The sequence below is a fragment of the Pneumocystis carinii genome (genome assembly GCF_001477545.1).
Source record: "Pneumocystis carinii B80 chromosome Unknown supercont1.8, whole genome shotgun sequence".
NCBI lineage: Eukaryota > Fungi > Ascomycota > Pneumocystomycetes > Pneumocystales > Pneumocystaceae > Pneumocystis > Pneumocystis carinii.
In genome coordinates, this window is record NW_017264720.1 from 243822 (window position 1) to 270389 (window position 26568).

The window sequence follows — 26568 nt, forward strand, 5'->3', positions numbered from 1 at the left end:
ATAACTTTTCTAAAAAAAACATCTAAAAAATAATACATATATTTTTATATAAAATAAATCTTAAATTTCATTCTAAAAAATTCTAAATAAAATACTCTTCTACATATATTTTTGCCTTTACATTATACTAATAACCTCGTTTCAATATATATTAATTCTCAACGCGTTATATTTTATAACCCATAAATTAATAAAAAATATATTCTAATTAAATCTAAATCTATCTATATATATAACAAACATTCCTTTTACTCTTTTATTCATCATTTAAACGTCTTATTAACCTAGATTAACCCTCCACTTGTATAATATATAACCAATTCAACAACCAAAAAAAAAAAGCTTTTATATACACAAAAAAAGCTACATTTCAATTCATAATTTATATCAAAACATCTTAGAATCATTCTAAGTACAGACTTAAACATTTATTTATAACATACTCATTTACAGTAATCTTTAAAAATTCGATAAATACTCCTCGATGATTAATCTTGAGATTTAACCTCATTAAAGACAATATTAAAATTCAATTGTATTATTCTTAATATCTTAAGAAAGAGTTGTAGAATTGAATCAAAGAGTATATTTTCGTCTTTTTTCGTTTATGCAAGTGTGATAAGTTAAGAATAGTTTTTTAAAATTTTAAAAAAGGTAAGATAGAAGGAAAATAAGAAAAAAAAGGCCTAGAGTATGCATATAGTTGGTTAAATGTGTTGAATATGAAGTAGAAGGGACATTGTGGCTTTATTTTGACATTTTCCCTTTTGAATAGTGAAATAATTATAAAAAATAGGTGCCCAGAAAAATGTCAATTTCTTCTGGATCACCAGACAATAAATTCAGTAAAAACAGTATTGAAAACGGGAATGATATTGGTAATAAATCGGAATTATCATTTTTGAACGCATATATTCCGATTAAACACATGGCAGTTTCTTCTCCTTTCAAACATAACATTTCTGTATCAACTTTTAGCACAACGGATCATGAAAGCATATACAAAAATCATAATTCATTAGATTCTTCTAAAAATAGGAATGAGGGAGTGGATAATTATACGCATAAAGATTATACACCAGAGTTATCTCTCTCGGTAAAAAATTATTATTATATTTATCTTTTTTTTTAATATTTTTATATAGTCTATTAACAAGACACATGCGGTAGAGTGGTTTAAAGGGATTTAATTTTTATGCTTAAATTTGATAGCTTGAGATGAAACGTCAGCAATACGAATTACAACGTATCGAACATCGTCGACGATTCGAAAAAGAAATGAAATTATTAGAGCTTCGTCAAAAACGGGATGAACAAGCTTTATTAGGGTATAACGATGATACGATTGGAAGTATATCGGCAAACAGTGCGCCTAATACGCCGCCGAATTTACAAATTCCAACTGATACGCGTATGTATTTTACTTCAGTGCCTAGACTTACATCTCCTTTGCAATTTTATGAGCAATTTCATAATGGGGGACAATTGGCAACACCACCGTCGGACGATAATTCAAGGTCGTCTCAATTTTCAGAATCACATAAAGAATTGGGAGAATCAGAAATTCTAATGAAAAATCTTACTATTAATTCTTATAATAGGTAAGTATGATGATAGATTGAGTTATTATTACAAACATGATTAACTAGTAATAATAAAAGTTCATCAATTCAGCAAGGAAAAGATGAAAATTGCAATATTTTTCAAGATAATTTTTCAAATAACAAACAATTGTATCTGCATCAAACATCTACATTTGAAAATAACATGAAAAATAAAGAAAAAAGTATGTAAAATTAAAATAATTAGAAATAATATACTAATTATTAAGCATCACCTTTTACTAAAAAATACTTAGAAATGGATACAATTAACGATCATTTCCCAATTCTGATTAAACGAAACAATTTTCCTGAAATGGTTGTATTATAAACACGATTCTCAGAAATTTTAATATATAATTAGTTTACATCATCAAATACTACTCTTGATTTAACTCATTCAACACATCAAGATTCTCATGAAAAATTTGTCGAACCTGAATCTCAAGATACACAAAAAGATGCTAATTTAGTATATTCTTCTTCAGAAGCCAATCTTAGTCATCCATCTTTTTCATTAAATGATGAAAACCTTATATCACCTAAATTTCATTCTATAAAAGAAAAGGATTCTTCTAGTCAGAATTTACAAGACTTTATGAACATAAATTATAAATCCTTTACGTCGAAAAATCAGCCATCTCTATCAACGTCTAGTGCTTCTACTTCTTTTAATTATTTAAAACCAATGTCAGAAAATTATTCTGAGTCTAATAAACAATTTGACAGTAATTCCAATAATGTAATCCCATACATATTTATTATACTTCTTTTCTAAAATATTTAGGTATCTCAGTATTCAATGGGGGTTTTGCCTCCAAATGCTAAATCTTCTTTAAATGTTCCTATTCTTCCATCGGCTGTTTCTTCTTTACATTCATCAAATATATATGGAAGATATGGTATCATGAATGTTCCTTCATCATATCAATCTACTTCATATGATTCGTATCCACTTTATTCAGTGAATGATCAATCATCAACTGAAACATCACAAACATCTTTTACATATATAAATAATAGAGGAACTCATCATAAAAAGAATGCAAATTCTGATGGTATATATTAAAATCGATTATATATTTTTTAGTAATTCAATATTTTAGGAAATAGATTTACAGGAGCAGCATTGGAAGCATTTGTAGGCGAAATCTATTCTCTTTGTAAAGATCAACATGGTTGTCGATATCTTCAAAAAAAACTTGAAGAACGTGATCCTCGAAGAACATCAATGATTTTTATGGAAACCTATCCTCATGCTGTAGAGCTTATGACGGGTAATTTTTATACTTAAATTCCTTAATTCCTTAAATCTATAGATCCATTTGGAAATTATTTATGTCAAAAACTTTTAGAACACTGTAATGATGAAGAACGTACTACAATTGTACGATCTGTCGCTTCTGATTTAATTCCTATATCACTAAATATGCATGGAACTAGAGCTGTCCAAAAAATGATAGAATATCTTTCTACACCTGAACAAGTACTTTATCATTTCATAATTTTATAATACTTATTTAATTTTAGATACAAATTATAATTAATGCACTGAATTCTAATGTTGTTACTTTAATTAAAGATTTAAATGGAAACCATGTTATTCAAAAATGCCTCAACAAATTATCTACTAATGATATCCAGGTTTGTCTAAATATGATCTTTATTAAATTAACTTTCTATTTTAGTTTATATTTGATGCTATTTGTTCTAATTGTGTTGAAGTTGCAACTCATCGTCATGGATGTTGCGTTCTTCAACGTTGTATTGATCATGCATCTGATTCTCAAAAAATACAAATTGCTAAAGAAATTATGAATCATGCCTTTAATCTTGTTCAAGTATAGACTTTTAAAAAAAAGTAGTATCATTTTTAATTTTTATAGGATCCTTTTGGAAATTATGTTGTTCAATATATTTTAGATCTTGGTGATGCTAGATTTAGCGAACCTTTGATTCATCGATTTATCGGCAACGTTTGTCTTTTATCAGTACAAAAATTCAGCTCTAATGTCATAGAAAAAGTAAAAATAATCTATTATTAGATGCAGCTTAATTAATTAAAATTAGTGTATAAGAATGGCTGAACCTTCAACCCGTAGTTTACTTATTCAAGAACTTCCAAGAAAAATAACAAGTTTAATTCGAGATTCATATGCTAATTATGTTATTCAAACTTCATTAGATTATGCTGATTCTGTTCAGCGAAAACAATTGGAAGACTGTATTCTTCCTTTACTTCCATCTATTAGATCCACTGCTGTTGGGAGGAAAATAGCTATGAGAATTGAAAAAAACAATAATTCTTCTGGGAATGATTCCGCTGGAACACTTAATAATTCTTTACGAGAAAACTCAAACACTCATCATATAAATGGATTAGCACCAACTACTAAAAATATACATATGTATCTTCCAACTCTTCATCATTATTCAAATTATCATAATCAGGAATATTCTTTAATGTAATCACCTTCAATTATGGTTTATTTTATCTTTTATGGCTTACTCATTTTATATTTTTACATTGCATATTTAACTTATTATAACGATTACTGAAAACATAAAAATTAATGTTAAAAAAATAACGGCCAGGACGATACCCATACATTGTACATAAAGGATTAACAGTTTATTTGACATATACACAAACTATAACCTAGGATAATTATATCGCGTATTTTAATTATTATTATTTTATGTTATAACTACGTTTAATCTCAATATTTGACTTTTAGACTCGAATTAATAGCACATTCTAACTAATTTATTTGTTTTTTAAAGAAATACTTTTATTTTTATATTTAATTCATTTCTTCTTTAATTACTCTCTTTAATCCCCTTCTATACCTTCTCTCGAGCCTTTAACCCTCGTAATCTATCCTTTTAACCTCTTCAACCTCAAAATAACAAATAACTCTTATATTTTTATGAATAAACTTAGGATATAAGAATAAAAGACTCCATTTAATACTTATTATCTTGGATTATACCATATTATCCTTTTAAACAGTTATTTTCTATAAATCTATAATAAATATAAGGAAATCATTATAAGTTTTTAAAGAATGAAGAACAAAGTAGAAATATGGGACGATGAAGACCTCTGGGGAGATATTTGTGACGTATCAGAACGAGTTTCAGAGGTATCATTAGGCGGTGATCATATAAAAGAAGTATCATTTGAGAAAGAAATGATGGCAAAGGATATTAATGAAGTAATGGAAAAAGCAGCGATATCAGGTATTCCTTTGCCTCGGAATATTACGCCGTCGTCGTTAATAGGCGGTACTATTCGTCGTTTGGGGACACGTAAGATGGGAGTAACAGTAATGGATGATTGGGGCGATGATATACAATTAACTCCAGGAATATTGAATGAAAAGTGTATTCAAAGGTCAGCAGTGATTGAGAATGATGATGTATTTGGGGATATTGAGGATTGGCCAAGTAAATTTGAAAAGCCGCAAACAGCGGTTCAAAAACGACTTCGAGAAGGGTTGCTTCCTCGGAAGAGTGTAGAACCGTCAATAATTGCACAAAATAATCCATGTGATGATATATTTGAATCAGATTTTGATATTCCAAACAATATAGATAATTTTCATATTCATTATCCACATGCGAAAACACATACCTTAGGTATACCACATGGATCGACACTAGAAAGCGATAATGATGATTGGGGAGAATCGTCATTGGGTATACGAAGTGCAGGTGCGGAATCTATATCGGCAAGGGCATCAGTAGCATCTAGTTTGAGTCCATCTATGAATTCAATGACATTAAGCGAAGATGAGAGTATTTTGGAGGGAATAGAACTTCCATCAAGTGCATTGGATTTACAAAAGAGATTTGACATATGTAGACAAAAAAAGATAAATGAGCGTACTCTTAAAGAGGCACAATTTTTAAAGGAAGACTTTTTTGCAGATATTGAAGTTGACAGAGACAATTTTCTTGATTCATCAAAGAATTTTAATTCCAATGTCAATATTGTTAAACATTTTATGGATAATGATAAACAAAATGCTCAAAGACAGCCACAGGCAACAATTAAGCTTAGTTCAAAGTCATCTCGTATTCCACAACCAGTTTTACCACTGCCTAAAATGAATAAAGAGAATATTTCTAGGCCATCATATTCAGAAGTTCGACCTTTAGTCCAGGAGAAAATGATGTCAAAAAAGCCTTCATTAATGAATTTTCAAGAACAAGAAGATAATTTTCATTCTATGTCTACGAAACGATCAATGCCTTCTTTGCAGTCTCAATATATATCTCCTCCTCAGTATAATTTACAGGATAATTCACGACTTAAATCGAATACTTATAATATTCATCATAATCATCCCAAAACTGTTTTAGAAAATGGGCACTTAAAAGCACAATCAAATAATCATAGCTCATCTAATCAAGTATATTCAAGAGGAAGTGATGAATTTCCTGCAATGGCTAATAGGATTCCACGATATGCTTCACCTACCAATGCATCCTTAGCAAGAGGTGCTATACCATTAAATAAGTTTCAAAAATGTACATCTGATGGAATACCTCGAGATCATTCTCCTTTTAGGATTTTAGCTTGTCCACAAAAACCATCAAATTATGGAGATGGAACAGAATTAGATGCATTTGACGATTTACCTACATGTTCTGCCACAGAGAAGAAATATTCAGAAAAAATTTATAAAAAAGAACATTCAAAATTAAAAGAAGCTTCAGATGTACTGTTGGAGACTTATTACTCAAAGATTCCTGAGATGGGTAAGTTTTTTTTTTAATAAAAAGTAATCAAATAATCATATTTCTAGATCGATACAAAGAGGAGTCTTCTAAAGGTATTGCTCATCCAGCAATTGTTAAGAACAGTGGTTTCAGACCTAAAACTAATATACAACTATTTCCTACAAAAATCAAATTGAAGAAAAAAACTAAGCAAATGCCTACACTTATTCGTAATTTAAATTCATCGCCTATTCCTAAAGGTACTTTTTCCTGCTTATTATTATTGATTAAATTCTTATGTAGTTGTTGGACAAATGAAATATAATCCTCAAACTCGAAATTGGGAAGGCAATGAAATAGAATTACAAAAATTTGATTTGTATTATACATCACCACGTCCAGCACTTATTTCTCATATTTCTGATAAGAAAGATGTACAAATTGTTGGTGATATGATGTTTGATCCTCAAAAGATGTGCTGGATTAAAATCAATCCATCATTAGAGGATGAAAATGATCCGTTTGAGGGAATCAAGGATTTAGCCAATAATGATCCCTATGCTTTTTTCGAATCAGGGAATAATTCTAACAGTTTATCAAATTCAAACTATTTAGATACCCAGAATTTTGTTGTAGGTGAAGAATTCGATGTAGGTCCAGGATTTGTTCGAAAGCAAAGGGAGGAAGAAGAGAATTGGAAGAAAAATATTCAAGGCTGGATTAAACAAGGATTTCCAAATCGCAATCATTTACGAGAAATTAGAAAAGTATTTTTAACTGTTAATATTTTTTTGCTAATATTTGTTATAGATAGTTATAAATGGACGATAATATAAAAGATGGATATATGTAGTATTTATTTTAACTATTTGAGTATACAAATTACGTATAACTATATATATGATTTAACTCTAAAATAATTTTAAAACTTATTCAAATAATCGAAACATTTACTAGGTATGTTAACAGCTCTAGACCAGCTTTTGCATAGTGTATGTTTATAATATAGTAATATTGAAATTTTGTAATTTTTTCTATTTGATAAATGATGTTTTCTACAATAATCTTTTATCTAAATAAATTGAAAAAAATGTAATATGGAAACATATTTTAAAAAAAATGTTAAGAAAAATGATACAAATACTTTAATAGATTTAGATTCGAAGAACCAATACAATTAAGCAGGTAATTCAAATTTCTTTCCACAAAGCACTTTTGTATAATAAAGCCAAAAGAAATCTGCATACAATCCCGTCTAAAATACGTTAAAATATATAAATAACAGACTATCTTCCATCATACTTGAATAAGACCTGCAATAATAGCAACAATATCATAAAACCTTTCTGTTATGTATCGATAAATCCAATTTGGAATATAAAGTCCTCTATACAATCCCAAACAAAACAAATAATGCGTAGTTAAGTTTTCCGCCTCTCCTGTTCTTTGTAACATTAATAATTGCGGAAAAATAGCAACTGATTCAAGCCATATACTAAAACACCAAAAAATCTTTAAAAATATTAAGAAATTAAAAAAAAAAAAAGAAATTTATGCACTTCTAAAAATGTATATCTGTTTGGAAAAATAACCGCTAATATAGCTGCTCCACCAATTAAATACTGTATTTTAAAAGTATCTATATTCGGGTCATTTGTAGGCTTAAATGGTCCCTTCATAAGATATATAATATAATTCTGACTAGCAATAAAAAATATCTTCATAAATGTATTATAAAAAGAAATATAATTAAAAAAAAGATCTGCCATAAAATCAAAAACTTCTAAATAAAAAACTCTGTTCTTATTCACCAATATATCGAGTAACATAAACAATTGAGAATAAGACTTGTGATTTAAATGATATTCCAGAGCAAGACCTTGATTTACGGATCTTCTGAAGCAAAATAAAGACACTAGCAAGATGTGAAAGATCACCTAAAAATGGTCATTTTTCACCGTTCAAAAACCAAATAAAGACAATATACCAAGAAATCTAAATAAATTCATCTTATTTTACTTTTTAAAAGGGCCTTTACTACCCTTTTTTATCTCTTTTATAAACTTAATAATATAGACAATTTATTTGTAGTCGATCGCAGCAATTTTTCAGGTAATATTGAGCAAAAAAAAAGACGATTTTTGCACCAAAACACAATGTCTTATATGATTAAAGAAATGTATGAAATAGATTTCAAATGTATTTATAGGAATTAAAAAAATATATAAAGTTTGAAAAAGATGAAGAATCATTTTTAATAAAATTTAAGAATTGTTGAGTAATGTTGTTAAAAATGAGGGAAATAAGTGGTAAATGATGTAATAAGAGTATTTTATTAAAGAATTTTTTATGTAGTAAATTATTAGTTATTATAATATTTGTTTATGAGATAAAGGTTGTTAGCGAGGAAAGAAATCTAAGAGGAATTGATTAGAATAAATAAATAAAAAGTTTAATTTTAGTTTAAATCTTAGCCATTATTTTATCTAGATTATGTATAGAAAAGAATATAGTTTTTATAATTAATGATAAGCCATTTTTTTAAATATACAAGAATTGTAATTAAGATCAGGTTTAGATATACACTCAATACACTGGTCAATTATTAAAATCTAATAAAAATAATGATATGGAAACTTTTGCATGGTTTTAAATTTTAATTGACTTTAAATACCAATATTTAATTCATAAATATTATAATTCATGGATTGTAGAATCAAACAAGATACTTTTAAATATACTTAAAGATCTAATTCCAACTATAAAAATAATATAAAAAGATATATTAAAAATAATGAAAAGAGAGGGAGAGAGAGAGAGATTATTTTACAATTGTTTAAATATAAAAATTTGTTAATTCATTTTTGTTATTTTTATAAATTCAATGGTTCTTTCGTCGTAATAATAAATGTTTTAAACTCTATAAAAATTACTTCATTCAAACTCTTAAAATATATAATAAAACAAATATTTTTCATGTAAAAATGTCAAAAAAAATCATAATTCTTAATCAAATAATTATTTAATTCAATTCATTTCTTTTATATCACATCAATATTCCCAACCCTAACCCTAACCACAAGCGCTAACCCTAACACCAAGCATAACCCTAACCCCAAGCACAAACCTAACCTCCAACTATAACCCTAACCTCCAACTATAACCCTGGCCCAACCCCGACCACAGACCTAACCCTACCCTTAATACACGTAATATTCATCCGTACACACATATTATCAACGAACACACAGTGTGTCCCGTATTTAATATTGAAACTAACGGTTGTTTTAATTGACAAGCCAAACGTCACGAACGAACCACCCGTGTTGATATTTTTATTAATTGATTAAATTGATAAAATTTATGGAGAATCAGTGCATTTGAATGAGAGAATCGTAACGGCGGTGAGAAGAGGAATCGAATGATATAATTTTTAATAGTTTTTATAGATTTTTAATAATATTTATAAACATTATTTGTAGTGTTTTGATGAAAAAAGAAAGATAATAGATAATTATAATGAGAACATTCTCTGGAATAGAGAATATAGATGAGAAACAAGAGGATATGATAGAAACGGTAGTTCTAGGAGGGCAGAATTGCTGGCGAGGAAAAAAGAACGAGTTAAAAGTATATAATAATTGATAAGAAAGAAGTAGTATTTGATCAGGGTTTTAGAATGAGGAAGAATATAATACGAATATATCATGTGAGTTAGATAAAACATTTGGAGATGTATGCATGCATTTATAAGTGTTTTATATGGGAAAACTAAATATTTTTGATGATAGAGCGAAGAAGACCAAATAACACAACAATTATCGGAGATTAAGATAAAAAATGACCATATAGGACAAAAGACAGATGAAACGAAGAAGATGGGGACATCTAAAGAACAGGAAATATTAAAATCGGTTCATATAGGAAATCCAACACCAATTATGCATGACCATGCACGTTCTATTTCTATGTCTACGGATGCGTCATCGATGATATCGCCACTTACACCAGTGGATTTTGCATCATCATATGCAACATTTGCAGAATCGGCAGAAATAGCCCGTTTAAAAGCAAAATTGAAGGCATCACAACGACAAGTTCAACATCTTGAAGAAGAAGTAGCACAGTCTAGAATTACGGCGCAAACAATTGATCAAGTAATCAATATTTCAGGCGCAGAAAATTATTTACATAAATTGGATGTTTCTCAATTGAATGATTTTCATCGATATTCTCAGACAGCAAATTCGCATATGACATCATATTGGCCAGTATCCTATACCGAGGAATCTACGCCAGACTTTGAATCCGAAGAAAATATACCATTATCATTTCCTAAACGAAGCAATAGTAATACATGGAATTTTATACCTCGATCAAATAGTCCTCTTAAAAATACGACTACTATGCCGTTAAACGAAATACAGGCAACTGCTAGATCATCGCCAATCTCTACTCAGACTTCGGAAACCGGAATGATAAGGCCTTGGAAGGTACATCGTGCTTCTACTAGTATTAGTGGACCTCCAGTAAGTGGTGGATTTAATCACTTTGCCTTGTCCGGAAGAAGAGCGTCTACCGATTCTAATTATGCTTCATTTAATAATTTTGGTTCTTTTCCTAATCAACCTCCATCTCCTGCTATGTCTGCAGTTTCCACAGGTTCATCATCAGGAATACCTCGTTTACCCATGGCTGTACCATCTACTTTTAATTCTATCCAAGTTCCAAACGATCATCAGGGAAATATTGTACCAGGAAATGTAGCAATGAATCAACATATTTGGAATTCTAATGTAACATCTTCTTCCAATGGTATACAAAACAATTTACTTATATTTTTTAGACATCTATCCCTCAATCTGCTTCAGGATATATTCATTCTCAAGAACCCATTAATTATCGTCGTCTTTTAGATAGAAATGCTGCGTACAATTGGCAGGTATTATTACACTTATTTTAATTGCTTACACCCTTGATATATTAAATTATTCATAAGGTTATCGTAGACAAAATCGTATATTGTAATGATCAACAAGCCTCAATATTTCTTCAACAAAAACTTAAGCTAGCTCCTGCTGAACAAAAACATGCTATTATTGATGCTATTGTAGCTCAAGCTTATCCTTTAATGTTAAATCGCTTTGGCAACTTTCTTGTACAACGATGTTTTGAGCATGGTACCCAAGAACATATAGATGGAATTGCTTCTGCTATTAGAGGTAATGTTCTTACGCTTTCAATGGATGCATTTGGATGCCATGTCGTTCAAAAAGCATTCGATAATGTCGCTGAAGATGTAAAAGCAACTATGGTTAGCGAATTGCTTCGTCGAATTCCAGAAACTGTAACTCATCGCTATGCTTGTCATGTATGGCAAAAGCTTTTTGAGATCCGCTGGGAAGGATCACCTCCTACTATCATGAAATACGTAAATGCTGCTCTTGAAGGCATGTGGCATGATGTAGCTCTTGGTGAAACAGGAAGTCTGGTAGTACAAAATATTTTCGAAAATTGCTTGGAAGAAGATAAGGTTAAAAACTCTTTTTAAACATTTTGTATTAACATTTAATCATAGAGGCCGTGCATTGAAGAAGTTTTAAATAAAATTGATATTATTTCAAGAGGTCAATGGGGCAATTGGGTCATTCAGCATATGGTTGAATATGGATCTCCTTCAGATAGAGAAAGAGCATTATCGCATATTCTCGAAAATTCGGTAGCTTACAGTGTTGATCAATTTGCTTCCAAAGTAGTGGAAAAAGCAATTAAAGCAGGAGGTCCAGATATCTTAAATCAATATTTAGCCAAAGTTACAGAAGGACGAGCCGATAGACCTCGTATCCCTTTAATCGATATAGCTTCTGATCAATATGGGAATTATCTTATTCAGCATATATTGCAACATGCATCTCCAGCTCATCGTGATCAAGTATCAACTCAGATTCGCAAACATATGGTATCATTACGTGGGAGTAAATACGGGCAAAAAGTAGCATTTCAAGTAGAAAGATGGAGAAGTCATCATCATCATTCATCTTATCATGGAACATATAGTTATTAAGTTTTTTATAATTTTAAGTTTACATAAAATGCGCATAATTAAGTTTAGATTTAACACATTTATAGCACTTATGCATTCTGGATTAATCTTTAGGCATTATGTATTTGTTATTTTTTTAACGAAGCTAGATCTTCTGGTTTCTGCTTTGCTGGCATATGTAAAAAATTTTAACTTTGCGTTCAATCATTCATAATATTATATGGTTTGTATTAAGGAAGATATAATTAACTTGGATAATTTTTTAAAACATAAATCGCTTGTTAATAGAATCTATAATTTATTTATAAAACATTTATTAATCCTTCCTATGTTTTGTCCAATAAAACTGATGTATCCGCACTTTCATCCTCTTTATATTTTAAAGTAGTTTGACAACCTTTTCAATAGAATTATTTTAAATAATAATAACAATATTAATCATACCAATACACTCAAACAAAATTTCATGCGCAAAAACATCACAATCAATACAAAAATGTTTATGACAATCAGAACATGCATACCGAAAACTAATTGAAACAGAATTATGCATAGTCGAAAACGAATCTGTTCTATTTTTTTCTTTAAAATGATTCATACTATTATAAAATAAATCTGAATTAAGTTCTTTAGGTTTTTCAGGAAAAGGGATTAAACAAGCATAACAATGAGTCGAAATTGCTCTAGATTTAATATTAAATCAAATATTAAATAAATAATTTGAAATATTACTCTTCCCATGGAACCTCTACCCAATTCTTAAGAGGAAATAAATGGTGATAAGAACGTGCTAAATGAGTAGACATAATTAATGTAAGATCACAGTTTGGACAATTAATTGGAAGCGAACAAACGTTTGAATAACATCGTGGACAGAGATATCCTTCTTTAATTACATTCGAATGACTAAAAAAATAAGACATCAAATATTTTCTTAATAAAAATATTACCAAGAACACAATGTTTCTTCTTCAACTAATTTCGACGGAAATCCCATCATAATTAACGTTCCTGATGATTCATACGACTTTCGTAAAGCAGGAGGTATGACAAATTGCATCAAAAGATCTTTAAAATGCTGTTCATTCAAAACAATACCATAAGACGCTGTTTTTTATTAGAACTTCTTTAAAAATAAAAGATATATATTACATTCGTCACCTGCATTCGTCTCTTTACATATTTTCCGACAAATGGAAACTGAAGCAGAAAGACCAACCATATATACACGAATTTTATCATCAACTAAAGCATCAATTGTCTCATGAATATCACCTGGATCAAGTGACATTAATGAACCAAAAATTAGTAAAACTTCTTTTGTTGCATGCTTTGGAGCAGAACTATAAAACCAATTAACCATATTTTTCAATTTTTTCATTTATTTACTATAAAACTGTACGAGACATCTCTAAAGCATTCTGTAATGACACATCACCTGATGGATCCATCTGTTTCAATCGTTTTAAAGCAATCAAATGCTCATGAGGACTTCCTATACATAACCTTTTTAAAAAATTCTACTAAAAACTCCTAAAACTACCTCCTTGATAACTAATAAGCATAGAACGACCATCACGCATGCCAAGAATTGATAATTGACCTAACGGATTCTGCTCAAAATATTCTAAAACAAATGCACATGCATGGTCAATTTCTACAAGAAATCTACTAGGAATCATGTCTCTTTTAGCCATTGCTGAACTAAGATCAAGAATAAGGACAAGATATCTAATAATTCCACGCTGTAAAGGAATTGTATCACGAATAATCCTGACAACCCAATAAAAAAAAAAAAATACACCAAAAAATCAACCTTTTGCGTTTTCCAGCTTGCGTTATCTGTATAAGCGTAGTAGTAAGGCTCCCTTGTTGATCTTCTTGAACAACATCCCAAGAGCGATGATATGCTTTTTCCCATGAATATCCACTCACTGAATTAGACTTTGGGACTAAAGATATACGATTCTTATGCTTCTTCCTCTCTTTTTTACCCTTTTTTTCGCCTCTTTCCTCCTCAAAAAGTGAAACATCTGATGATGATAGTTTCTCAATATAATCAATATCTGATTCCACCATATTTTAAATAAAAAAAAAGATAAATAGTTATTAAAAGTGTTAAAATATATTAAATAAAGAGGTTAAAAGGTACATTTTGTGCTTATTTCTTGAATATTTGGCAGAAAATTGAGACATAAAATTTTGTGAGGTTGAAGATTTTTGTACGGGGAGATTGTCATGGAGACGATTGTTATGGAAACCGTCGGTATGGAGACTATTGGCATGGAAACAGTTGGTATGGAAACAATTACCATAGAAACTATTGTCATGGTAACTATTGTCAGAAAATATTACTATAGAAGAGTAGTTAGAAGGAATATAGAAAAAAAAAACATATAAAAATACAGCAAATAGCCTATTTAACATGTCTATTTAGTCTATCAGAGCACATACTAAATTAAAAAAAAACTAGACACACACAAAGATAATTGAGCCGGTTATGTAAAAATATGTTCTTAGCCATTAAAGAAATATTGGTTATAAAAGAAAAAAAAATAAAAACAACTGATATTTATAAATCTTATGAAGGAACATTAAAATCAGTGTCATCTTCATCGTCTTCAAGTATATCATCGCAATTAACATCTTTTACATAATCTACCCTTATTCCGCGTGTTCGACATGATTTTATGATATTTGAAGGATCGATCTCAGCCATATCATCTTCTGTAGCGTCTTCTAAATAAAAAATTAGTATATAATTAAAAGCAAAAAAAAATTGTAAAAATTAAATAAAATATTTAATAAATATTTAAAACAGATATTTAATAAAACCCCTTTCAAGAAAAAAAGAAAACATGACATAAGAAAACATCCATATGCTGTAATACCTTCATCAATTTCCTATAATCCATAATATATCTTGATATATTTTTTTTATTAAAAGAATACCTCTAAATCATTTTCATCGTCTGAATCACCATCACTTGAATCATCCTCAAGATCTTCATCATCTTCTTCTAATATTTCAGGTGATTCAATAGAGTCTAAAGCCTTTTCTTTTTTCTTCAATTCATATCTATAAATTCGATTTTAGAAAATTTATACACAAAGTCTTTAATTATTATAATCACAAGAGAAACTTACTGATTACAAGGAGATTCTACAGTTTCTTGCATTTTTAATAAGAAAAACTAATATTTAAAGACTTTTTTATTTTTTTTTTAACGCTTAGACGTTTATTCTTAACCACCCCTAAGAAAGTTAAAATAATAATTTTTAAGTAGTCTAATTGAAAGAAAAATACAAAGATATTAGTTAAAATAGTTAAATTTATAAAAAACCCTTATGAATTTAATGTAAATAATTAGAAAGGTTTTAGGGTTTATAAAAGATGATATATTTTTGAAGAAAGTAGTAAAGATATGAAAGAATATAAAGAATATAGAATTAATATGTGCTGATAATTGTATTATAATCATTTCCATAGAGAAATTGTTTAATGAAATGATCGAGCAATACATTTATATCCATAAGTACAAAATGACATATGACGTTTTCAAAAAAATCAGAGATGTTTATTAAGATTTGATGAATGCTATCTCGAGCCTTAAGTGGTAATTCATGAAAATCAAATATATTTAAAACTTGACCTAAAAAAATTAAAAAAGAAGAAAGTAAATTGAAGTAAATATAATATACCGATAATCTGTGCAGATCCAAATAAACGATAAATAGAAGTCAAATAAGATTTCCTAGGACCATCAAACTGTACAATCCCGAATTTATGTGTATTAAATTGATCAGGAGGAGGAGTTTTTATCAAAAATTTAGATTTACTAATAAATTTAATCTATAAATGATTAGAAATATATATAAAAAAGTATAAACTCACAATCCCATATCGCTTTTTTGGATTTACAACTTCAGTACCGAATTTTTTTAAAAGCCAAAAACGAAATATATCAACCATATTATCCAAATATACCAATTCTTTAATTAAAGATTGAAGATCATCTTTCTTAAGAGATTTTATTTTATTGAGAGTGAATATTAAAGATTCGCAGACTTTAATCTTTTCTTCTTCTCCTTTTAATTTTACATTTTTAACATACCATATATCTTTAGGTATAAAAAGTTGAGGTGTTATATAAGATCCTTCAGATTTAATAATAAATGGCATTAATAATTTTTGAAGAATCTTCATTAGCCAATATGTTTTTTCAATAGGATTCCTAGGTTTTTGCATATGTATGGGATCCACTTCCAACAATGAAGTCTTAGGGAGTATATTATCGTGTAAAAAAGATATATATGTATCACTATGTCTTGTTTTATTTGACGAACTAGATGGAATTAATGTTGCAGTAGATATTTGTGCTGATGAATTTGTCAATGTATCCGAAAAATTTGTAGATAATTTATCAAAATAATTGAAAGAGACGCAAGAATTATTATATAAAGAATACAATTTCTTTTTAGTTTCAGAAAAAGATTGATCATTTTGATACATGAAAGTATCTTTTTTTTCATTCGAAGTATCTTTTTCAAAAATATCATCATGTTGATTTTCTTTTTGCAATTTGTGATCTGAATAAACTCTTAAAAAAGGTGCTATATGAGTTTCTTCAAAGATTAGAGAATCTGTTGAATCATATGGAAAAACAGGTTTCTTCGAATTATCAACATGAGAAAAAGTGGGTGAATCATTCAACAATGGCGACCAATTAGCAAATGTGTTATTCAAAGAAAATATCTGTTTAGAAACCAATTCTGAATCATTTTCAATAGAAACTTTCCCAGATGAAACAGATTTGTTTTCCTCCATAATTGTATCATCAGCTTCTATATTATCCGCATTCTTAACAAGTTCCAATGACCCTTTAGAATTCAAAGGAATAACAGATCCTATTTGATCCGGTGATTCTAAAAAAGGTACTGGTGGAGAAATAATTTCTTTAATCGGCTTCAGTAAATACTTTATTGGACTTAATAAATTAATATCAGAGAATGAAATCTGCTTAATATAATTCATTGTAAATGATTTTTTTGATAAATCTGAAGTACAAGAATCCACATTATCATGAGATTCACAGTGTGGCGATTCCGGAAAAAATCCTGTAGGAGATGAAGCCGATGTCTGTGCATCTGCAAATATTGCTTCATCTGCATCATCCAAATCCGACTGATTAAGTCCATCAAGCAAATGAACTCGTTCTAAATATGCTCGATACTAATTCAAATTATAAATATCAAATATTTTAATATAATATCACTTACTGTCACCTGCAAACGCTCTTGATATTTACCCTCTGGAAGTTGCACAATAACTTCTTTCAATAATGAACATGCTTGTGTATACGCATGAATAGCTAAAATTATAACATTAAATATAAAACAAAAAAACATAGAAAATACCATCATTAATATTATTAGATGAATCTAATAAAACTGCTGTCTGTGCCTTCTAATAAAAAGTCAATATTTTTCCATAAAAACATATAAATAAATATATCAAAATAAACTGCAAATAAATAAAATAAAACTGTATAAAACACTATGTTTCATACTCCAATTTCACAATTATAAATTGCTTATTAAAAATTTAACCTCCATCTATAAATATAACTTTTGTTAATATATCTCATATTTCTCAATAATATTTCCATGTTTCTTCATATATACTCCAAATTTTTAAATATCTCTTTCTTTTCACATATATACCCAATATATAAACAAAATATACTCAAATTCTTAAACTTATCATTTTAACCAATTTCATTACATACATTAAAAGCATCTGTCAACTATATCTCATATAAATAAAACATAAACTACTTATTATATATTTAAATACCGTTGCTTTTAAATGTTCCTCTAAATTAGAGGAATCCATTAGCCGTCTTAATAAGGCTTTTAATTAACTTTTTAAATGTCCTTCGCCCGTATTCCTGACAAACGTATATATACAAGTAAACAATTTACTGCTTAAACAAAGGATAATCTAAATAATGACTAAACATGAAAGAGCTGAGGATGAAAATGAAGAAAAAAATGTAGAGAAACGTACATGTACATATCCTACTAAACCCTTATATGATACAAACGGTCAAGCATATTGGGAAGTAAGAAAAAATTACATATAAAACTCAAGTTTAAAAGAAATTTATTAATATATTAAAATAAAGTTAGAGGGACGTACACGACGATTGAGTCTGAGCCGATGGAAGGGGAAAATATTAATAGATATAAGAGAATATTATGAGGAAACAGCAACAGGACAAATGAAACCAGGAAAAAAAGGGTTATCGCTGACACAAAAACAATTTGAATATTTAACGGCGATTTTACCGGAAGTCGAGATAGTCTTAAAGGAAATGAATAAAGAGGGACCAAGTTCTGAAAAAAAATAAGCAAAATGACATGTATTATATTATATGTATATTATATGTATATTAAGTATATTATATATATTATATAGATATAATAGGTTTATTTTAACGACAGCGTTAGTATTTAAATATAAATCGCCAAGATTAAAAAAGATAAAATTAATACTAAATGAAAAATATAATTGTATATATTATATAATCGGAAAAGAAATCTATACTTTTCTAAAAATATTGTACATAACCCTTTACCCTTTATGAATTCATAATTCCTGAAACGTTAATGTACGTTTCCGTGTAAATAACGGCTTGAATTTTAAAGAGAAGCCATTACTCTGACTCTTTTAGGGTAATTATAAAAGAAAAAACTCATGCCTCACAGTACCGAGCAAAAAACTTGGTTGGGCACTTTACAACTCGGGTGTAGCGCCGATACATATTTTAAGTGCGAAGCTATATAGTAGTAATCATATATATATAAAAATAGCCCTATTAAAATAATAAAATAGATAAAAAGGCAATCTTTAAAGTGATTCTTTAAAAAAAATAAAGCTTCTATAGCACATGTATATAAAATAAAATTATGCATGTTTGTTTTTTATATAAAATAGGTTTTCAATATACAATATATATATTTTTTTGCTATATATGATATTATATCTACCGTTTTCTACGGCACGATATGTGCTTGGTGTTCCAAATGGCGTCTTAATCGCCGGTTTTCACACCTTTCCCCTGCTTTTCCAGCCGAACTTCGCTTTATAGGGTTCAACCCCAAATCTCTGAAGTATGGTTCCTCTAAGCGCCCTTAAAATCAGATCAATGCAGATCAGTGTTCCGTACGATTCCAAGACGGTCTGCTTGGACGCATCTGATTAAATACTTGGCAAATTACTAACACAACAGAACGACCCAATTCTTTCAGAACGCTCTAGGGCTCGGCCGGCCGAGCCGATGAAGAGCAAACAATCCTCTCAAGGCTCTACACTTATATATACAGCTACAAAAGGGGAAAATGAATCTAATGAACAAGTGGATATATCAGAGTTTGATCCAACGGGTCAAACGTGTCCTCCTGGCGGAAAACCAAGAGTAACAACCACCTTTTGGGAGGATGAAGGGACGCTTTGTTTTCAAGTAGAAGCCAAATCAGTATGTGTTGCACGTAGAGAAGGTATGCTTTATCATTTAATAAGCTATATGCGTTATATTTTCAAATTATGCGTATTATATGCGTTAATTTTCTACAAAATAAATGCATATTATCCATATATTATTATATAAAGGCATATTACTTTATTTTTAATATATTGACTCAATTGAATCAATTATTTAATAAATCGTTTATTCTGAAGGAAAAAACAAGCAAAAACGATGTATTTTACATATAAAACGGAACAAATGATTCTTAACGTGGACTTTGTTATTTTTTATTTTTATATATATATTTGGTTATCTAATTTATTTTTATAGATAATGATATGGTTAATGGTACGAAACTTCTCAATGTTGCAGGAATGAGCCGCGGCAAACGAGATGGTATTCTTAAGGGAGAAAAAGTTCGGTCGGTTGTTAAAGTGGGAGCAATGCATCTTAAAGGCGTTTGGTAGGAAGATATATTAATATAATTATTGAAGGATTTATGGATATTATAGGATTTCATTTGAAAGAGCTCTAGAATTTGCGAATAAAGAGCGTATTACGGATCTTCTTTATCCTCTTTTTGTGACGAATATTAAGGCATTTTTATATCATCCAACTAATTATGTACGAACGACGGCGGTAATGGCGGCAGCACAGCATCTTCAAATGCTTAGATTATCAAGAAACCGAAATCATAGTGTTGCAAGACGTTTAAAAGAAAGACAAATGACGCCGCCTCATACTGCACCAATTTTAATGAATAGAAGATGGTCTCAAGAAGGGGCATTGCCTAATAATACATCAACATATATGAATGCATCTACAGTAACACAGTCACTCCCAGTAACCCCGGTAACAACACCACCCGGATATTTTCTTCGTTCAACAGTTCAATCATCAGAAGAAAGACCGCAAAACTATGTTTTTTCGTATTCTGAACCAAGAAATAAAATATGCCATAGAAAACAATTTCAGCAGACATACGGAATTCCTGTTTCACGATCATTATGGGGAATTTCGAGAGAAAGACGAGCATCTGCTTCTTCATTATCATTAGACCATGAGGAATTGAAACAAACATACGAAGAAGATTATATTAAACAACATCCACCTTTATATCGAGAAATATTTTCTCAACAAAATCAGCCATTTCATGAATTAATGGTTCAAAATCCATCTTTATTATCCCCTGTTGCCCATGAATATATACAAAAAGAAGGTATTAATGCAAATTCGGGTGTATCAATGACACTTCCGGGACCTGCATATCAAGCATCAGATGATGCATCAACAATTAATTCGCAATCATCATATAGCTATCAATCTGTAGATGATACTTATTTATATCTACCAAATACTACAAATATGCCTTCTACATTAAATGATCTAGACCCAGGACAAACAACAAGTACACATTTTCCTATTACAACAGCGATAAATCAATGGGAACAGCGAGATGTATTAAGCCCTAAACGTTATTCAATTGGTCATAATAAACAACATTCAATATTTACGAAAACATGGTCGCCTCAAACATGGAAAGAGGCATCACGATGTAACGACTTTTATCATCAAATAGTTGATACAAATTTGAATAATCGACTCTCTCGATCTACATCAATTGATCAAGCATATCTTTCATTAAGAAATGTATCAGATGATCATCAAAATGATTATAGCAATATTCATTTAAACACAGAAAGTATCACTAATAAAGATGAAACAAATGGGTTTAACAATGCAAAATATATTGAACAAGACATGTCTGTTTCATCTAACTTTAATTCAACTCTTTTATCAGATGTCTCAGATATGAAAGTAAACATGTTTTCTAATATGAAACCTCACAAACGTCGAAAGACAATTCATGAATATATGCCAATATTGATTCAAGATAATTTAACTAATGTAAACCTAAATCAAAACGTTCAAGACGTAGAAGCGAATAGATGTCATCTTATTCTCGACATCTGATTATCTAAGTTTATGGTTTTATGATTAATAGCATCTTAATAATATATGAGAAAAAAAAGTTTTTTGGATAATATACGCATTGAAATTATGTATAGCAAAAACTGCGATATGATAGAAATTCTAACCTAGGACTGATTATGTGTAATTTATTTTTCATTTATAATGATTAGCTAATAATCATCATAAATGAAAAAAAAAATATTAGCATTGTTTTGATTTATTCTTTAGATGACTTGAATATTAGTAATCGCTCGAGTTTATGAAAGACTAATGATTAACGGCAATAACAAATACATTTTGAATATCTTTACATTCATTTCACATATTATGTCAGCTTTTAATATATCAATTAGAAACAAAATCATTGAAGCTTTATATTTTATCTGCTGTATATATATCTAATTCAAGATTTTTTTCATTATATTCTAAGTTTTTTTTTCTCTCTAAAGGCACTACTACTTCAAACCAACCATTGCAACTATAGACCGATCCGCGGACTTTTTTTAAGAAATTGAAAAAAGATAGGATAAGATAAAAAATAATATTAAAAAAGCTTTAAAAAGTGTTAATAATAGACCATTTAGATAAAAATAATTAAGGACTTTAAAGATTTTAATATTTTTTTTTTATAAAAAAAATAAGGGTATTTTTTTATTTTTTTAACCTTTAAATAACAAAAATACAAGAAGAATGGATGAATACGATTATCTTTTTAAAGGTACAAATATCTTCTTTAAGTTGTAACAATATATTACAACTTATAATTATTATTTTTTTTTCATTTATTAAAAATAATTTTTAAAGTGGTATTAATTGGAGATTCTGGTGTCGGAAAATCAAATTTATTAAGTCGTTTTACAAGAAATGAGTTCAATGTATGCCATTTAATATTGGCCATTCTCTTTTATATATTTATATTTTTTAGTTAGAATCAAAATCTACTATTGGTGTAGAATTCGCTACAAGAAGTATACAAGTAGATGGAAAAACAATTAAAGCACAAATATGGGATACAGGTTTAACATTCTACAATATTGTATATATTTTTATATTTTTTATAGCTGGTCAAGAACGTTATCGTGCAATAACATCTGCGTATGTATTTTCTTTAAATAAAAGATCACTAGATTAATATATACATCAAAGATACTATAGAGGTGCAGTCGGTGCTTTATTAGTTTATGATATTACAAAACAAGGAAGCTATGATAGTGTCCAAAGATGGCTTAAAGAATTGTCAGATCATGCGGATTCCAATATTGTTATTATGTTGGTTGGAAACAAAAGTGATTTAAGACATTTACGAGCAGTATCTACAGAAGATGGCAAAAATTTTGCAGGCATTTTTTTTATTTTTATTCATTTATTCATCCATTTATAACTATTTCATTAGCGGAATGCAAACTTTCTTTTATCGAAACATCTGCTCTTGATTCAACAAACGTCGAGGTTGCTTTTCAAACAATTTTAAATGGTTAATTCCCTTTTTTTTTCTTCTTCATAAATATTCATTTTAACTTAGAAGTTTACCAATCCATGTCAACAAAAAATACTGATTCAAATGATTTAATTACACGGCCTACCGAAGGACAAACAATCATCGTTTCATCATCATCTAAAGAAAATACAAAATCTACCGGGAAATGTTGCTGATTTATTATATCTATAATGAAACCATATTCATTATATTTATTTTATCTATTAAATTAAAAAATACATCATTTCATTCTCGATTAAAAACAAAATCTATTCTATTCAATTCTATTTCAATTCTATTTCAATTCTATTCAATTCTATTCATTTCTATTCATTCTTCCCTTTACTCCTCATCTATAAATTTATTTTTTTCCAAGTCCTCTGCGATATACTTATTTATTAATATTTTTTGATAGAAAATGAATATTGAAAAGCTTCAAGTAATATTAATTAATTCCTTTATAAAAATTAACTTCTTCTTATTAATCTAATCTGTTTATTTAGGTTAAATTTCCTAATCTTTCTCAAGAAAATCTTTTTGGATTAATAAATGATTTTAAGTAAGAAAAGCTTTGATAAATGGGAGAAAAAAAGAGAGAATATCACTAAGATTTATTAAGGAAACTTGATATTGACGGGAAAGGATATGTAGATAAACATACTATTGTTAAAGCGGCAGAATATTATGGAGAACGTAAATCATATGATGAAGTCCGGGCGACTTTAAAAGAATGTCATTTAGATAGTAGTGGAAGAGTAGAAGTGGAGGACTATATTGAGGAAAGTGAATGGAAAGAGATTAAATGAGTATTTTTAAAGAAAAGGAATAGTTAGTAACGAAATTACGTGAAGGACGTAATCGGAAAGCTTTTGAGGTAAATAAGAACCGAATTACAGTTCAAGGATCATCAGCGAATGTAACACATACGATTAATGAGGATGAACGAAAAGAATTTACGCTACATATTAATTTAGTGTTAAAAAATGATGAAGATCTATGTGATCGACTTCCATTTGCGTAAGTTTTTAGAAAGAAGATAAGAAAAGGGCCGAAAGAAGTGTTTTGTGGATGATTAATAAGTATTATTTAAATCTAGTATTTTTTGGCACTTTTTTATATATTTATTTTCTTTATGATTTTATGAATGAATGAAGAGTTTAATTATTGAATAGGGAAGATACGATGCAAATTTTTGATGAATGTAGGGATGGACTTGTTCTTTCTAAGCTTATTAATGACTCTGTTATGGATACAATTGGTGAAGATGAAAATGTTTTTTTGTTTATAGTATTTTAAATGAAGTAGATGAACGTGTTCTTAACAAGCCATCACGTGGAAGACCGATTAATAATTTTCAAATGATGGAAAATAACAATATTGTTATTAATTCAGCTAAAGCTATTGGATGTTCAGTTGTAAATATTGGTGCTCAAGATTTAATTGATGGAAAAGGTGAGTATTAAAATTTATATAATAAAAATATTTTAAGTGAGCAAGAATATCTTATTCTTGGTCTTATATGGCAAATTATTCGTAAAGGACTTTTGAGTAAAGTTGATATCAAATTTCATCCTGAACTATATCGATTACTTGAAGAAGATGAAACACTTGAGCAATTTTTAAGACTCCCACCTGAACAGATTCTTTTAAGATGGTTTAATTTTCATCTAAACGCAGCAAAATGGGATAAGAGGTATATTTATTTTACAATTGTTAATTTTTTTACAATGATAAAGAGTGACAAATTTTTCATCAGATGTATCTGATGGTGAGAATTACATAATTCTTCTTAATCAATTGAAGCCAGAGGAATGTACAAGAGATCCTTTAAAAACAACGGATTTATTAAAAAGGGCAGAAGAAGTATTTTATCAATAAATTTTATTATTTTATTTTTCTAATTTATAGATTTTACAATCTACTGAGAAAATAGGCTGTAGAAAATATTTAACACCTAGTGCTCTCGTTTCTGGAAATCCAAAACTCAATCTTGCTTTTGTTGCTCATTTATTTAATACTTTTCCTAGTTTAGAATTATTAGAAGAATTCCCAGAAATTGAAGATTATGATGCAGAAGGAGAACGCGAAGCAAGAGTCTTTACTTTATGGCTAAATAGTCTTGATGTAGAACCTTTTGTAGTTGATTTATTTGAAGATTTAAAAGTAAGAAACTCTTTTACTTTATTATTAATTAATTTTTTCAAAAAGAGTGGGTTAATTTTATTACAAGCTTATGATAAAGTTATAAAAAATTGTGGTAAATCTTCCTTACAAAATTTAAATATATTTTTCATGACAAAAATAAAATAGTAAATTGGAAACGTGTTTCTAAACCTAAAGATGGCATCGAACTTTCTCGATTCAAATCTGTTGAGAATGCAAATTATGCTGTTGAACTGGGAAAAGGATGTGGCTATTCTCTTGTAGGAATTCAAGGTGCAGATATTGTCGATGGATCCAAGACCTTAACATTGGCTCTCGTTTGGCAATTGATGAGGCAAAATATCATACAAACTCTTAGTTCCTTATCAAAAGATGGCAAAGAAATTACTGATTCAGACATGGTTTTATGGTGTAACCAAATGTCTCGAAAAGGCGGTAAAACTAGCACAATTAAAAGTTTCAAAGATCCTTGTTTAAAAAATGGCATATTTTTATTAGATGTATTAAATGGTCTAAAAAGTGATTATGTCGATTATAATCTTGTAACTTCTGGAGTTTCATATGAAGATGCTTTTTTAAATGGTATTTTTTTCTCTTTTTTATAATCATAATTAATATTTCAATAGCAAAACTAGCCATTTCAATTGCTAGAAAGATGGGCGCACTTATTTTCCTTGTGGTAATTCTCTTTTCATCTTATTATCTCCTTTCTAACTCTTAAAAAGCCCGAAGATATTGTAGACGTTCGTTCACGTTTGGTAATTCATTTAATTTCTATCTTATTTTTATAATTATTTATTAGATTTTGACATTTATCGGAAGTCTTATGGCTCTACAATAAAAACAATGACAAGACTCCTCTTTTTTATTCATTTATATTATCATACATCACACTCATTTTTGATTATTTTTTTTCAATTTCTCATTCTAAATCTATTTCTATATGGATTTTAACTTAATTATTCTATAAAAAATAGAATGTTGTATATTTAAATCTTTTCAATACATATTACTATTCCTTAATATATTATATAAAGGCCTTTTACTGAG

The 26568-nt window shown here is 28.8% G+C and overlaps 11 protein-coding genes across 11 annotated transcripts; 7 read left to right on the plus strand and 4 right to left on the minus strand.

Moving 5' to 3' along the window:
* The first annotated feature begins 763 nt into the window (after positions 1-763).
* T552_01968 (hypothetical protein) lies at positions 764-4115 on the plus strand. The gene is made up of 13 exons (XM_018370529.1): positions 764-1096; positions 1146-1166; positions 1213-1601; positions 1650-1786; positions 1832-1920; positions 1966-2343; positions 2389-2659; positions 2708-2878; positions 2921-3087; positions 3132-3245; positions 3290-3442; positions 3488-3625; positions 3672-4115. Exons 1-13 carry the CDS (start codon positions 809-811, stop codon positions 4068-4070), a joined length of 2715 nt encoding a protein of 904 aa, XP_018225816.1. The 5' UTR covers positions 764-808; the 3' UTR covers positions 4071-4115.
* A 508-nt stretch (positions 4116-4623) lies between these two features.
* Positions 4624-7203, plus strand: T552_01969 (hypothetical protein). The gene is made up of 4 exons (XM_018370530.1): positions 4624-6368; positions 6416-6589; positions 6633-7096; positions 7140-7203. Exons 1-4 carry the CDS (start codon positions 4670-4672, stop codon positions 7158-7160), a joined length of 2358 nt encoding a protein of 785 aa, XP_018225817.1. The 5' UTR covers positions 4624-4669; the 3' UTR covers positions 7161-7203.
* A 257-nt stretch (positions 7204-7460) lies between these two features.
* T552_01970 (hypothetical protein) lies at positions 7461-8383 on the minus strand. The gene is made up of 5 exons (XM_018370531.1): positions 8317-8383; positions 8141-8266; positions 7889-8091; positions 7632-7841; positions 7461-7584 (listed from the first exon to the last, which is right to left on the minus strand). The coding sequence occupies exons 1-5, from the start codon at positions 8336-8338 to the stop codon at positions 7507-7509; spliced, it is 639 nt and encodes a 212-aa protein (XP_018225818.1). The 5' UTR covers positions 8339-8383; the 3' UTR covers positions 7461-7506.
* A 1419-nt stretch (positions 8384-9802) lies between these two features.
* Positions 9803-12439, plus strand: T552_01971 (hypothetical protein). The gene is made up of 6 exons (XM_018370532.1): positions 9803-9959; positions 10008-10064; positions 10121-11125; positions 11176-11271; positions 11329-11862; positions 11908-12439. The coding sequence occupies exons 1-6, from the start codon at positions 9849-9851 to the stop codon at positions 12391-12393; spliced, it is 2289 nt and encodes a 762-aa protein (XP_018225819.1). The 5' UTR covers positions 9803-9848; the 3' UTR covers positions 12394-12439.
* Positions 12440-12652: 213 nt separating this feature from the next.
* On the minus strand, positions 12653-14497 carry T552_01972 (hypothetical protein). The gene is made up of 8 exons (XM_018370533.1): positions 14189-14497; positions 13916-14145; positions 13762-13867; positions 13525-13715; positions 13323-13479; positions 13105-13278; positions 12817-13055; positions 12653-12769 (listed from the first exon to the last, which is right to left on the minus strand). Exons 1-8 carry the CDS (start codon positions 14449-14451, stop codon positions 12699-12701), a joined length of 1431 nt encoding a protein of 476 aa, XP_018225820.1. The 5' UTR covers positions 14452-14497; the 3' UTR covers positions 12653-12698.
* Positions 14498-14908: 411 nt separating this feature from the next.
* On the minus strand, positions 14909-15597 carry T552_01973 (hypothetical protein). Its single transcript, XM_018370534.1, has 4 exons — positions 15520-15597; positions 15325-15451; positions 15264-15276; positions 14909-15111 (listed from the first exon to the last, which is right to left on the minus strand). Exons 1-4 carry the CDS (start codon positions 15549-15551, stop codon positions 14954-14956), a joined length of 330 nt encoding a protein of 109 aa, XP_018225821.1. The 5' UTR covers positions 15552-15597; the 3' UTR covers positions 14909-14953.
* A 225-nt stretch (positions 15598-15822) lies between these two features.
* T552_01974 (hypothetical protein) lies at positions 15823-18314 on the minus strand (the record flags this gene model as incomplete). Its single annotated transcript, XM_018370535.1, has 7 exons — positions 18230-18314; positions 18162-18179; positions 17791-17839; positions 17653-17744; positions 16268-17605; positions 16075-16225; positions 15823-16025 (listed from the first exon to the last, which is right to left on the minus strand). Exons 1-7 carry the CDS (start codon positions 18266-18268, stop codon positions 15823-15825), a joined length of 1890 nt encoding a protein of 629 aa, XP_018225822.1. The 5' UTR covers positions 18269-18314.
* A 23-nt stretch (positions 18315-18337) lies between these two features.
* On the plus strand, positions 18338-18822 carry T552_01975 (hypothetical protein). The gene is made up of 2 exons (XM_018370536.1): positions 18338-18497; positions 18561-18822. The coding sequence occupies exons 1-2, from the start codon at positions 18384-18386 to the stop codon at positions 18783-18785; spliced, it is 339 nt and encodes a 112-aa protein (XP_018225823.1). The 5' UTR covers positions 18338-18383; the 3' UTR covers positions 18786-18822.
* An 847-nt stretch (positions 18823-19669) lies between these two features.
* On the plus strand, positions 19670-21924 carry T552_01976 (hypothetical protein). The gene is made up of 3 exons (XM_018370537.1): positions 19670-19935; positions 20235-20367; positions 20417-21924. The coding sequence occupies exons 1-3, from the start codon at positions 19716-19718 to the stop codon at positions 21876-21878; spliced, it is 1815 nt and encodes a 604-aa protein (XP_018225824.1). The 5' UTR covers positions 19670-19715; the 3' UTR covers positions 21879-21924.
* Positions 21925-22476: 552 nt separating this feature from the next.
* T552_01977 (GTP-binding protein ypt3) lies at positions 22477-23602 on the plus strand. The gene is made up of 8 exons (XM_018370538.1): positions 22477-22521; positions 22565-22596; positions 22683-22753; positions 22804-22894; positions 22940-22973; positions 23025-23218; positions 23272-23352; positions 23401-23602. Exons 2-8 carry the CDS (start codon positions 22569-22571, stop codon positions 23529-23531), a joined length of 630 nt encoding a protein of 209 aa, XP_018225825.1. The 5' UTR covers positions 22477-22521; positions 22565-22568; the 3' UTR covers positions 23532-23602.
* A 171-nt stretch (positions 23603-23773) lies between these two features.
* Positions 23774-26359, plus strand: T552_01978 (hypothetical protein; the record flags this gene model as incomplete). Its single annotated transcript, XM_018370539.1, has 14 exons — positions 23774-23794; positions 23859-23914; positions 23975-24138; positions 24189-24372; positions 24528-24613; positions 24658-24807; positions 24853-25048; positions 25092-25218; positions 25264-25518; positions 25564-25612; positions 25666-26100; positions 26145-26197; positions 26244-26276; positions 26321-26359. The coding sequence occupies 14 exons, from the start codon at positions 23774-23776 to the stop codon at positions 26357-26359; spliced, it is 1848 nt and encodes a 615-aa protein (XP_018225826.1).
* Between the last annotated feature and the right edge of the window lie 209 nt (positions 26360-26568).